Consider the following 13,789-nt stretch of genomic DNA (forward strand, 5'->3'; position numbering starts at 1 on the left):
TCCAGCACCCACAGAGGTGCTCCAAGGTCATCAAACAGCCACTACACCCTGGTTCAAGGACATTTAAACTCCTTGACTTTACTGGCCTCTTCAGTTGGTCAAATGTGGCATTTTGATTTAAGGATTGACATCTGAATGAAACTGCATGGTCATTAATACTTCCAAAGAAACACAAAGACCAGGGTCTTGTCAACAATTAAGGAATTGAACATGACACATTATACAGACACATATAGTGAAAAAACTCAGTGTTGTCACCAAACAGTTCCACTGCTGCCTCTTCTCCTTACAGGGTGGCCATGACTGACAGGGTACGCACAGTCTTTTAGCCTCCTTCTGATGCTTGATCAATGACCTAACTCACAGAAGAAAAACTTGAGGTTCATAAGAATGAGATGGTTTTGATAATAATCAGGATGTTAATCAACGCTGGAAACACAACCTGGCCCAGCAGAGCTGGTTAAGAGAATGGATTTCAGAATCTAATACAATTGGGTTCAAATTATTGTCCCACTCCACGAGCTGGGACAATTAGCCAATCTCTCTGAATCTCAGTTTACCCTTCTGTAACACAGGATTAAGAATTTCTACCTATCTGTGCTACTGGCTAGGATTAATTAAGATTATACATACAGAACATGCAGGCAGCGCTGGGTCCACAGCCTAATGGAGGAGAGGCTACTGCTTCTTCCTTTCCCACACTTTCTGATCCCTTGCCCCTGACCCTTTTCCCTGATCTCAAAAGGACTGGCTACTCCAAATCCTTGGTGACCATGGTCTTCCTCATTTCCTTTTATTTTATGTGACTCAACTAACTCAAGCAACACACATTCTAGTCAGGTAGTGACGGCGGCAACGCTCAGGGGTCCACAATCACTTCCTGTCACCACACGGCCTTCCCCAGACGCACGTCAACAAGTAACAACAGTAATGGGGAGGGTGGCAGTGAAAGTGGCAACGACAGCGGCTGGCGCTGAGTGCTGACCGTGTGCGAGGCACAATTTGGTAAGAGAAGTCACTACCTCCTTGGGATAAACCAGTAACGTTGGCATTATTATTACCTCAGTATACAGTGGAGAAACTAAGTGATTTGTGCAGGCTGTACGACTAGTCCAAAGCAGAACCGGTATTCACCCCCAGAGCCTGTGCCCTTGCCCTCGACCATGACACCACAGCGCCTCTCCCACACCAAGGTGGAATGGATATAGCAAGGTGAGAAAAAAATCCCACAAAGTAGCCCCAGGCACTTTAGCGAGCACCTTGCAGGAGATGACAGGAAACACAGTTTAATCTCTCTCTTGGCTCTCCACATCCCATGGAAACGACCAGGAGAAGCATTTCCTTGGGCTCCCATGATCCTGTTCAAACGATCAAATAGTGACAAAGAAGGCTGGCCAAATGACAACTGGCCACAAACTCAAAGACGACCTGAAGGGAATCACTTTTGAAGTCTTTTTCTGTCTTAACATTATTGTTCACAACACTATGGGTGATAAAATAGAGGCCGCCCAGCATCCCATTTCCTGGCTTTGGCTAAGAGAAGAGACGCAAATGGCTCACATCTATGGCGGTGGTTCTGACACACCTAAGTCCAGGAAACTGTGGAAATGGCTTTAGTGTGACTGTTTCTCCAAGATTTTGAGATCAAAAGTGTTCAGATAAGCATCTGCCCTTCCTGGATCCCTAACAGATGGGAGCCAATTAGCAAGACCAGGGTACTGCATATTCATAGCACACTTCAGGAAAGTTCCACGTAATTCGACGCCGGGAACATAAACTTCAAACGGGAAATTTTGTCGTGTGTTAAGACATTCAAAACTATCAGTGGGCTGCTCAGTAATAAAGCATTGGGCTTCCCATTCAAAAGGGAGAAAATTATTTGATTTCCTTCTCTGAGGTAAACATTAAAACACACCCCTCATTAATTCAGGTGAAGCACATTCAGATTGGCTGGTGATTCTGGCAAGATCAAAAGTGAAGCTCCTCTAGGGGCTCCTGGGTGGCTCAGTTGGTTAAGTGTCTGCCTTTGGCTCAGGTCATGATCCCTGGGTCCTGGGATCAAGTCCCACATAAATAAGTCTCCCTGCTGAGCAGGGAGCCTGCTTCTCCCTCTCTCTCTGCTGCTCCCCTTACTTGTGCTCTCTCTCTCTCTCTCTCGCTATGAAATAAATAAATAAAATCTTAGGGAAAAAAAAAAAAAACTGAAACCCGTCTCTGTAAAGTCTATCAAATGGTAAGACGTAATGGCCCGAGTAGGTATTTACATTGTCCCCACGTGAACGGGCCACTGGGAGAAGGCAACTCTATTAGCAGAGCTATTGTAATTGCTACTGCTTAGGTAAGGCGGGGTTGACAAACCTTTTCTGTAAAGGGCCAGAGAGTAAGTGTTTAAGGCTTTGCAGGCCAGACAGCGTCTCTGTTACGGCTGCGCAACTCTGCTATTGTGGTACAGAAAGAGTCATAGGCAATAGGTCAACAAGTGAGTGTGACTGTGTTTCAATAAAACTTTATTTACAAAAGTGGGCAGCAGGCCAGATTTGGATCACTGATTGTACTTGCTGGCTGCCAATGTAGAGGACAGTGGACATATGCCAGGTGCCCTTCCTTCTTGGTTCTTTCCCTATTCTAATATATTTAGCATTAATACCTATGGGGCAGGTCCTTTCCTTACCCCCATTTTACAAGGTGGAACCCCAAAGGGACGGAGAGATGCAGCAATTTGTGCAGGATTCAAAACCAGGACAGTTGGAACTCTGAAACACTGTTCCAGAATCCTTGCAGAAACCAATGTTCCTAAGAATCACAATATAGGTGAAAAATAACAAATTCCATTTCTTTAGAAATATTCCTTAACACAGACTTTTCAAAAAACTCATTCCAAAGTTCTAATTGCTTATTCATGTGAACACATGAGATTACTTTGCAGGTGAAGAATATTAGTGTTTTTAATCTTCAGCAACAAGAATGGGAAGGACAGAAAAAAAAAAAAGGATTCTCATGATATTAAAATTTTCCTAAAGGCAAGGAAAAGCTTGTTCATCTTACTCAACACCTTACCTATCACTTCTTAGGCCCTCCACAGATGGGACAACGGTTAGACTCTGATTAAAGAAGCTTCAAGTTCACATATACAAAACAGGCAAGAACCTCTCAAGCCATATCAGTACATCTCTGGGCCATCTTCTTGCTGCCTGATTGTCATGACACAGATTATTTCTGCCTAATAGTTTAATTTTCCCCAAAAGTCCCTTGTTCTGGGATTTGTCCTTTTCTTCCAAAGTTCGTGCAAGATACTTTTCAGGAACTTGAGCCATTTAGCCTCAGACAGAGAGTTTATGTCCAGATCTCAGCCCTCGGGGATAATCTCAATAGTGCCAGAGTGATGATGACAGACTCTGGTCCTATTAAGTATTTCTTCACTTGCGCCTTCCACAGTCTACACGACGAACCTCAATCAAGAGGCAGGTGGTGTGACCCTGGCAGAGAACAGAGGGGGAGATGGTCTGGGAGTCATGAGAGCCACTCGCAAGTCATGAAGATCTTGCTTCAAGCCACTCAGCCAAGGCTTGCTTTGCACGCCCTTCTGTATAATGAGGGGCATGAGAGCTGTGTCTCAGAGGCTTTCTGGGGGATTCAGCGGTGCCTGTTGGGCCAATGAGACCCTTGCCTGGTGTAGAGCCAGTGTGTACCCACACAGCAGCATGGGGAGCCTTTGTTTTTAGAGCTGAGACCCGAGTCCCCATCCCCCTTGTTTCTGATTTCCTTCTTCTCAATTCCCAAAGGAGTTATTGGCTCTCAAAGTCATCCCTTAATGATAGAATCCCAAGTTAGCCGCAGTTCTTTCTTTGGCCTGCAATCAACCTGCAGAGAAACAAACAGCCTGTCAGGGGCGCTTAAAGTGAAAAGTTTTTTAAAAAGTGCTGTCGATCCTCCTCTTTGCTTGCTGCAAAGCATCCTGGTACCTGATTATGTCCCAGAGGAAAGCACCGTCAGAATCTCTTACTTTCCTTTTCTTTTTTTTTTTTAAGATTTTATTTATTTATTTGACAGAGATCACAAGTAGGCAGAGAGGCAGGCAGAGAGAGAGGAAAGGAAGCAGGCTCCCTGCTGAGCAGAGAGCCCGATGTCGGGCTCAATCCCTGGGATCATGACCTGAGCCGAAGGCAGAGGCTTTAATCCACTGAGCCACCCAGGTGCCGCCAGTATCTCTTACTTTCTAAAGCTAGTGACCGTCTTTGATTGTGAAATTTAACACACCTTCAGCAAGATGCCTAAAACATAAATAGATAACGTAAATATACTAAAGTGAACCCTGGAGTGACCAGAACAGGAGAAGACCCTGTCACCCTCCCTGGGCGGGTACCTCATCACTTTCTGAACCTGCCTCCAGAAGTAACCACCATCTTCTTTTGGAAAGTAATCATGACTTTGCTTTTCCTTTAGTGTTTAACCCTATGCACTCTTCAGCCTCTTGCTTTACTTTGTGGTTCTCAGATGTGTCCCGGTTTGGGGAGAGGCATAAGATTCCAAACCTTTCCATCGGGGTGAAATGTTCTCTTGGAGGCCTACATTGGGTTTATCTAGCTTGCTGACGACAGGCCTGTGAGGCATTTCTAGGAAAAACAATGCCACAAACATTCTTGTACGCATCTCGCGGTACACTTTTATCTGCGTCCTCTGGGGGACGTGCTTGGGAGCGGGAGTACTCAATCAGTGTGGCTAAATACCACCAAACTGCTTCCAGAAAAGTGTGAGAGTTCCCGGCATTCCCAGCCTTGCTTACACTGGACACTGTCAGGATTTTTAACATTTGACTATGTGGTGCATGCTGCCGGATTCTGTTTGAGCTCCATGCATGTATTATCTTTGAGAAGTCACTGTGCAATATACATGGGCTACTCTTTCATTTACAAACAACCGAATGTATAAATCTAAGGGGACAGTAGGGTGAATTTGTATATTATTACCTATGTCATCATCCTCCTGATCAAGATACGTAATATTTTTATCATCTAAGGAAATTCCCTTATGTTTCTTCTCCTTTACTATACCACTCCGCCTCAGTATTCTGGCTTTTATCGCCAAAGGTGAGTTTTGTCTGTTCTTGAACTTGACAGAAAGGGAAGCAGGCGGTATGTGCTCTTCTGTTTTCATGTAAATGAAGGAGCACATTGTTTTTCATTGCTGTATAATATTTCACTGCCTGGTTATTCTACAACTTGCATATGTAGGTGGACATTTGGGCTGGTTCCACTGTGGGGCCATTATAAACAAAGCTCCCATGGGCAAATCTTTCTGTGGACATTCCTCTTGGGTACATACCTACATGTGGACTTGCCAGCTCAGAGGATAAGGCAGAGGTGCGACATGGGCAGAAATGGCCATGTCGCTTTCCGAGAGGCTGGGCCATCTGCATCCCCACTGCAGCTGTCCGGAGGTCCCAAGGGTACCATGTCCTGGCCTGTCTTCTTTTTAATTAGTGTATGTGGTGAGTGATGTATCAGCTGCTGTGTAAGAGAAAGCCTAGCCACTGTTTTAGAAGAAATTCAGACCACTCCAGGTCTGGAGTCTCTTCCAGATTATTCCTGATTATAGGAACCTTAACCCTAGCAAGTGGAATATGGAAAATAAGAGCAGATCCAGCTGTATCAACTCCTACCGCCATGTGGAAAAGCGTGGCCAGGGGGTCACGTACATTCACAAATTTCCTTTATTTCTCCCCTTTCTGTCAAATGCCTGGATTGAACTCTAGCTATTCCATGACTTTGTCTGTAGATCTGGTGAGTGGATGAGTATCCCAGGGCCCCAGGGCAGGGGAGAAAATGGGTATAAACATCCCCAAAATGAACCCAAGTGAATAAAGAGTCAGTCGGGGACGCTATTCTGCAAAGAAAGTTTTGATCCTGACACAGCCCCAACTTCCACCACTGTAAAACTTGTGCCTTTCTTTAATTGCAGGGTGTTCTTAGGTGATCATTTATTTACTTGTACTTTCACTGACAGCCTTCTCGGAAGAACCTGGGGAGGGAGGACAAGGGGATGAGCCCTCTGGCTCTGGCCGGGGCCTGAGGCAATTTCTAACTGACCCCCTCACGTTTCCTCTGAAGGAGAAAGGTACTGTTCCTGCTCACTAAGGAAGATGATGATGGGGGGATGGGAAAACACAGAAAGGGAGTCAAAGCTCAACATCCAAGCAATTGCTACTAGCAAGTTTCCTTGCAAAAATACAAAAACGGTTGGGGTGTCTGTGTGGCTCAGTGGATTAAGCCTCTGCCTTCGGCTCGGGTCATGATCTCAGGGTCCTGGGATCGAGCCCCACATCGGGCTCTCTGCTTGGAGGGGGGCCTGCGTCCCCCTCTCTCTGCCTACTTGTGATCTCTCTCTCTGTCAAATAAATAAATAAGATCTTTAAAAAAAAAATACAAAAACGGGTCTCTCTTAGATGATGGACAAGAAGGAGTGGTTCGGGTTTTGATGCATTTTCACGATACTCTAGAATACGTACACAAACAGCCTGCTAGATTTTCTTTGGGTGGATATTACAAAAAAAGAATGGAAAAGCAGGTAATGCAAAAATGCGAAAGTAAAACAAAACAAAGCAAAACTTTTTAATTGACATAGGATATAACGTACATTTCTGAGCATTGGTCAATTAGGTAAAACTAGCTGTCAGGGATGGTTGTGTTTCTCTACCAATGTACACACAAGTTGGGTTCCCCCCCACTTAAATGGGTTAAAAAAAAAACAAACAGAACTAGACTGTTTTTTGGAACCAGTATTTCTATCAGGCGTGACTTCTACTAAGTGCTGGTTGCTGAATACAAAAAGCACTGTAAACGACCAAGTCCATGCTATTGACTAGGATTCACAGTTTCTCCCTAGATCTTTCCTCCACGGTAGATCTTGGGAGTGTGTAAGCAAAACAGCCGACGACACACATTTTAGTGCTTCCATCTATGCTCAATGGATAGACGGGACCAGAATCAATGGCAAATCACATCTCTCCATTCTATTTATATTTCCTCATGGCTTTCAAGTTTGTAAAAATCACAATTTACATGGGAACATGAACACATAAGAAACAACACTTCATGTTTGCCAAGAGGTTTCTAGATCTCTCTCGCCGGCAGCACAGACGCCATGTTGCCGAGCGCAGAGCCTCAAACGAGCTCCATGCACTTCTTCTACCACCAGAGACCTCCATGGACTATGGCGCGCTGCCTGAAAACCTTGACCCCTCGCTTCTCCTCCTGCACAGTCTCTATGCACTCTGGAGGTCTCAGTGGTCACTTTGCCTGAGGTGCCGCCTCCACAGCCCCCCAGTCTGAGTTAAACCTGCTGTTCCCCACTCTTCAACACAATGGCAATGCTTAACCGTGTGTTTCCCCAGAGACTTTATAAATGCGAGGAGAGCGGGTCTAGGTCTGCTGTGTGCTCCCCCTGCCTAGCTTTGGGGTCTGCCTTGATGAGACACTTACTAAATATGCATGAGAGGACCAAGCACTGCTTCTAAGAATCTGTGAGCATTTTAAGAGTGAGGGGACCCAGTAAAAACCTCTTTGGAAATGGGATTAGGAAGGAAGATGGGAACCTCCATGCCAGCCAAGGGAGGTACGTGCCCGAGATCTTCCTTCCAGAGACAAGCTGTCACAAGGAGCCTTGTTAGCGGCCAGCCGACAGCTTCTGCCCCTTCAAGGCTGAACACAGTGTTCTCATGGCATCTGGTCTTGATGGGACGCTCTAGCCAGTGACTCCACATGGCAGGCGAACCCAACACAGGACACCTCTCACAGGCCATCTTGGCCCTGAGGTGCTTCAGGGATCTGGCCAGGGTTTTCTGAGAGTTGCCTTCAGGCAGTCCTCCTAGATTCCTTCCCCATTCGGAGAAATCAGATCTGTACTGCGGTGCCGACCCTGTCCCCGCCCGGCCCTGCTTCTTCCTCTCCTCTTTAGTCCTCCCTGCCAACAAATTCACCTGCACTGAAAACCCCACCTTGCTGTCTGCCTCACAGAGGCCCCCGATGACCATATGCCAAGGACGACTGCAGGGGTGACCAGATTTCTCATTGTCATTTCAGCTGAAAGAATGCCCAAGATTTTTCCTATTAATAAAAAAAAAAACTTTCACTTAATGAGGAATTAATATTCTAAGATATGGCTCCCAGAGCTGACGAAATAAAACCAATTCTGAACTGTAACAGAAATCCATATTGATTTTTCCTTTTTACACATTTCTATCATCATTTCCACGCCAGAGATTCCGTGAAGGGCACGATTATTTATGTCCCATCAAATTAACAGATCATTCAATTCCCTCACGGGACCTTCAACTTGAAGATGCTTCTAGTTCCAACAAAAGTTGTTTTAGCCATTTCAAATGTTCACTCTCTGTCGGAAGAACGACAAAAGAGAGGACAGTTATCACAACGGAGGTCAGCAACAGCCCGAGAACAGGGGGCGGGGACAAAGTCAGGTTTCCAAGATGTTCTTTTACTCCCTTCTCTTCCCAGTCAAAGCAAAACTCAAGTGGCCTTTGGTTTCTCCTCCTCTTCTCCCAGTTTCATATTTTGATATTTTCACTTATTTGTAGGTTTACCTGACTCACTGACTTGGCTAACATTTACAGAGCATCTGTCATTGGCCACACGTGCAGCAGGTCTCACCCTCACGAAGCTGACGGTTTAATAGGTAACACATGAGTAAATAAAACACACAGTTATTTCAGATACTTTTCAGGGGTTTGAAGAAAGTAACTTAGGATGACAAGACAGGGAACCACGGGAGTGGGGAGTGGGTGGGGCATTTGACAGGATAATAAAGAAAGCACTGTCTGAGGAGGCTCGAATCTGAACTGAGACCTAAAACGATAAAGGGAGACACCGTTGTGATGAGCTGAGGCAAGAACCTTCCGGACAGAAGCCGCAGAAACAGCAAATGCAAAAGCTGGGAGGGACAGCACTCCAGGCAGGCTGGAGGAAAAGAGAGGCGGCCCCTCACCTCACCTCACCTCACCTCCCTTCCAGACATCTCCCTGCGTCTCTCAATCACACACAGGGGGCCTGCCACTCTTTTTTGCTGTCTAAGGAAGTAAACTCCCTTCTGCAGGGAATTATTTCTGATAGGTCTCCTCTGACTTCTCCACTAGGAAGTAGTGTTGAAACCACATCCCAGGACATCTCTGCCACCCTCCCCGTGCCAGTAAACATAAAAAAGCATACACAGAACAGCCTTGCTCTGTGGATAATGAGCAAGGATAACACGATTATGCTAGCACAGACGACATGAACTAAATGATGACTACCCAGTGAGTTTACAGAGATTTTGGGATCTGGGAGCTAGTAGAAGCTTCTGCTTACTTTTAACATATGGGATTTCCTTCAATTATAATTGTGGAGATAAGAACACACAGATCTACTTAAACGCCATAGCTGGTGGAATGCTTCCTCGCAGACCAAAGAATTGGTTCCTATTTCGAAGATTCTAGAACTCTCCATGGTGTGTTTGTTTTTATTATATATATATATATATTTTTTTTTTTTAAGATTTTATTTATTTGACAGACAGAGATCACAAGTAGGCAGAGCAGCAGGCAGAGAGAGAGACAGGGGCAAGCAGGCTGCCTGCTGAGCAGAGAGCCCGATGTGGGGCTCGATTCCAGGACCCTGAGATCACGACCTCAGCCGAAGGCAGAGGCTTAACCCGCTGAACCACCCAGGCGCCCCTGTTTTTATTATATTTTATAAAGATTTTATTCATTTGTCAGAAAGAGAGAGCACAAGCAGGCAGAGAGGCAGGCAGAGGGAGAGGGAGAAGCAGGCTCTCCGCTGAGCAAGGAGCCTGACACGGGACTCAATCCAAGGACCCTAGGATCACGACCCAAGCTGAAGGCAGTGGCTTAACCAACTGAGCCACCCAGGCGCCAGTGTGTTTGTTTTTAAACAGGATGAAAAGTTTGTGGGGAAGGAAGATCTATTCATCAGTTACTACATTTCAAGCCCCCAAACTCAGTCTACACTATGAATTTCTGGAAGGAGTTTGATCGACTCGGTACCCAAGGGGATCTTCTGGGAAAGGAGCTCAGAATGTACAACGCGTTGCCCCCATACCAGCTTGCTTTGCACTTTTGAGACTGCCCAGAGTACAAGGCGAATATGCTTACTGTCCAAAACTACCCCTGCTGTTACCAACAGCAAAGCACAAACGTTCAGGCAGAAACAGTTTGGGTAAAGGTGCCCTGTTCTCTGGCCACACAGCCTAATCCAGCTCCGCGTGAGGCCTTCGCTTCGGAGACACAAACTGAAACTGAGAGGAAGCCGTGGAAACGGGCCACCCATGAAAACCTCTAGGTGGGTGTCTTCGGCCATACCATCTTCCTACTTTTACTCACTGTATTACTGTTACCTGCTGCACAACTGAACGGTTCTAAGAGCAGGACAATTACACCCCAAATCCTACTCGCTTCCACTGCACGCTGACAACTGGTTTTAGCTTCCCTGAGAGAAATGGGGGAAGAGGTCTGTGAAGCTCTGCCGAGTCGGCTAATGTGGAAAGACAATCCTCCCAGAAAGGTGTGAAGATGTTTTATCACAGCTGTGGAGATGAAGGGGAGATTTATTATGGTTACTAATGCTATTTCTGTCAATGTCTTTGGAATTCTAATTAGATGATTAAAACTTCGCAAATCATTACATTACCTCTAAGACTGCGCACCTCCCTGCAACAAGGGTACTTTTGAAATCAGAGGATCCTGATGTCATAGGTAATGATGCGTCACCGATAATAAAGTTGCAGGGAAATTCCTCCAATAAAAACCAGTTGGGAAAGACAGAACCCATTTATCTTACTTTATCTCCCAGTTTTATGCCTGGGGATACGACGCCTGCTACACAGAACACGGACTAGCTTTTTCCATGCTAGGAGCTGGTGATGCTTGCTCACATGCAGCCAAGTTTAATGACTTGTCACAGCTACTTAAATTTTTTCCCCCTGAAATCTGAGAGGCAAATCAAGAAATTTATTAATGCAAAGATACATGAAAGAAGAATATTTTTAAGGGAGACATGAGACAGTGGCAGGTTCGGCGCATACCAATGGTGGCTCTTTGGGTACTTTGATGGATAACATATGCATTCAAAGTGGTACCTGAAGAGAAACAAATTGCTTACTGTTAACCCAGATCCCTTTGCAGGTAATAAATGGGCGTGCTCTTTACCCATCAAATAATGGCTCTCGTGCCCTTCAACATCAGTGGGTGAAGAATGGGTGTAACCCTCTGTCCTCTACAAGATAACCCCATTCCTTTAGGTAAAGACCTTAGCTGTTCACATCCCAGTAAAAAGAAGCATACGTGGCTTACTTACCATGATGTACGACGCCCTTCAACCCATGGATAATAGGATCCAGTGCAGAATTGTCCCTTGGACTGACCTACATGTAAAGGAAACATGATTGGTTAAATCTGTTCTGGCATCAGACACAACAGCCTCAGTTTAATCTTGCGAAGAGAAGGGGGGCGGTGGAAATAGATGTTATCTAGCAGGCTGTGTAGGTCTTACATAGACCACGGCTCTCACCAAACACAAAAGATTTATGACATCATGAAATCAAGGGAGGAAGTCTAAATCAAAAGAAAGAAACTTCTCAGAATACATCAGAACCGGAGAGAAATGCCACAGTCCCAGTAAAATCTTAAAAAGCAACTGTAAGACTTCTCTTTCGCTTTTGTTTTATTAAAAGTACACCCGGATCTGCTAAAAAGTCATTGAAAGTCATCAAAGAGTAATCCATCATTGACTGAATATTTCAATACCTTCTTGTGATGTGTTTTTTTTCTCTCCTTTTTAGAAAATGGATCTGTGCCCTGCCAGCCTCCTCTCCTTTCTAAGGCTCCCAGTCTCCTGTGCTTTACCTCATACTATAAGAGGAATCTCTAAGAGTCAAAGCAGGAGAGGGGAGGACACGACAGGAGGGGAGCCTGAAGAGAATGTCTCCCAACTTCATTTCCCCCTGGGGTTTTTAATTCCCCCAGAAGTCAAGACTCTTACCTATTCTTTCCCTAACTTGCTAATATTACTCAGCACAAATTCTCATTTGTGCCCCTTCCAGAAGGCTACAATTCCACCAGCATACTCTAATTTTGGTTTTGAGGTACTTTCTTTCGGACACATTATTGAAATATTTACAAATGAAATGAAATGATGTCTAGATTTTAGTCCAAAATAATCCAGGAGTGGAGAGCCATTCAGGAAGCAAGCAAGGCATAGATGCAGGGAGACTGACATTCATTCCATCATTTATGACCTTAAATGATGCGTATCGAGCGGGTCTTGATATAATTTTCTCTACTTCTGTGGATGACTGACTCTTCCCAAATAGTTTCTCAAAATCCATTCTCTGTGGTCAGCATATCTCCTGATTTTTTTTTTCAGGAGTTGTATTTCTATTTAATCCATTTTTAACATAATGAAGTTGAGATATTGGTGAATCTTTCAGCACGTAGCAAGACCCAACTTGATATCTCCTAGTTAATTCAGGGCCATCTTAGGTGAAAATTTGAAGGTAACTAAAAATTTTCCATATTCCTTCTGCCCCTTACAAATGGTCCATTGGGTTCTGCTCCTAGTTTGCTCTCCGACAATACCCACACTTCATGCATTTCTTTCTCTTTTCTGCTTCAGCATCTCCAAGTCAGTAGTGGTTCTCAACTGCAGACGGATTTTACCTATCTCCCACTCCCCACCCCCATCCACGGGACATCAGGCCATGACTGCAGACGTTGTTGGCTGTCATAAGTAGGGTTGAAGGGGGAGGGGCTACTAGCATCACGAGGATAGAGGTAGGGCTGCTGCTAAAAATTCCATAATGTTCAGAATAGCCCCCCACGGCAAGAAATTATCTGGCCCAAGGTGTCAATGGGGCAGAAGTTGAGGTTGAGAAATTCGGGTTATGTGCTCTATGAGGTCACAGCGATTACCTATTAATGTCTGGAGCCCTGAGTTATGACTAAATTCAAACACAGGTTTGAATAAACATACATAGACACATTATGTATGGTGCTACGTTTACAGACTAATAAAGTGAGGTGGAATTTGGTACTATGTCGTAAACACCATAGGTACTTTAAAAAGGGTAAGTGACTAGGAACTGTGTATGTATCAGATCACCAAGGTGGAATTCTGGGAGTTGGCATGGGCGTACCTCCAAACTGCCTGACAGGAAGCCCTAGCCAGGGCTTTAACGTACTGGAGGAGCACTAAACATTCCTCAAAGGCAAATAATCACAAAAAATACACCAAAATGAAATATTCATATTTACCACAGCAAATACTTAACAACATTTTAAAAACGTGGTAAAAAATGGAATCACAACTTAAGAATGCAAGATAAGTGAGTCTACCAGTCAATGTGGCCAAGTTTCCAAAGTGAAAGAATAAAGTAAGAGCTGAGAGAAATATCCCGTATCAAATCGAAGTCAGAGACAAAAACGTGGTCTTCCTTCCCCAGATTCAGTCAGGCAGAGAAGTTTAGGCCAGTTCAACCACCTATAGTTACTCTCACATCTGTGGGAAATGGCAAAAGGGCCACAAACTCCCGCGCTCCCTGTCACACACACCTCTTCGATTTGACTCGGCTACTCTTCCCATCAAGAATGTAGATCAATGGCTCCCCTCTTTGAAACTGGGTTTGACCACATGACTTGCTTTGGCCAGTGGGACATTAGCAAACATGATGTACGGAGCAGCTTACAAAGGCCTGCCTGCCAGAGGTTTATCCTCTCTTGTTACTCTTT

At 44.9% G+C, this 13,789-nt stretch overlaps 1 protein-coding gene across 2 annotated transcripts in view; it reads right to left on the bottom strand.

Annotated features, from left to right (window-relative positions):
• Nucleotides 1-13,789, bottom strand: part of PTPRG (protein tyrosine phosphatase receptor type G) — a gene marked incomplete at its 5' end in the record, with an annotated part of 697,399 nt that overhangs the window by 152,169 nt on the left and 531,441 nt on the right. For both annotated transcript variants that reach the window (XM_080822349.1, XM_080822350.1), the window contains one exon: nt 11,361-11,427. In XM_080822349.1, the coding sequence (XP_080678475.1) occupies nt 11,361-11,427 (67 nt within the window). The remainder of the gene's footprint in view (nt 1-11,360; nt 11,428-13,789) is intronic.

The sequence above is a fragment of the Martes martes genome (assembly GCF_963455335.1).
Source record: "Martes martes genome assembly, chromosome: 1".
NCBI lineage: Eukaryota > Metazoa > Chordata > Mammalia > Carnivora > Mustelidae > Martes > Martes martes.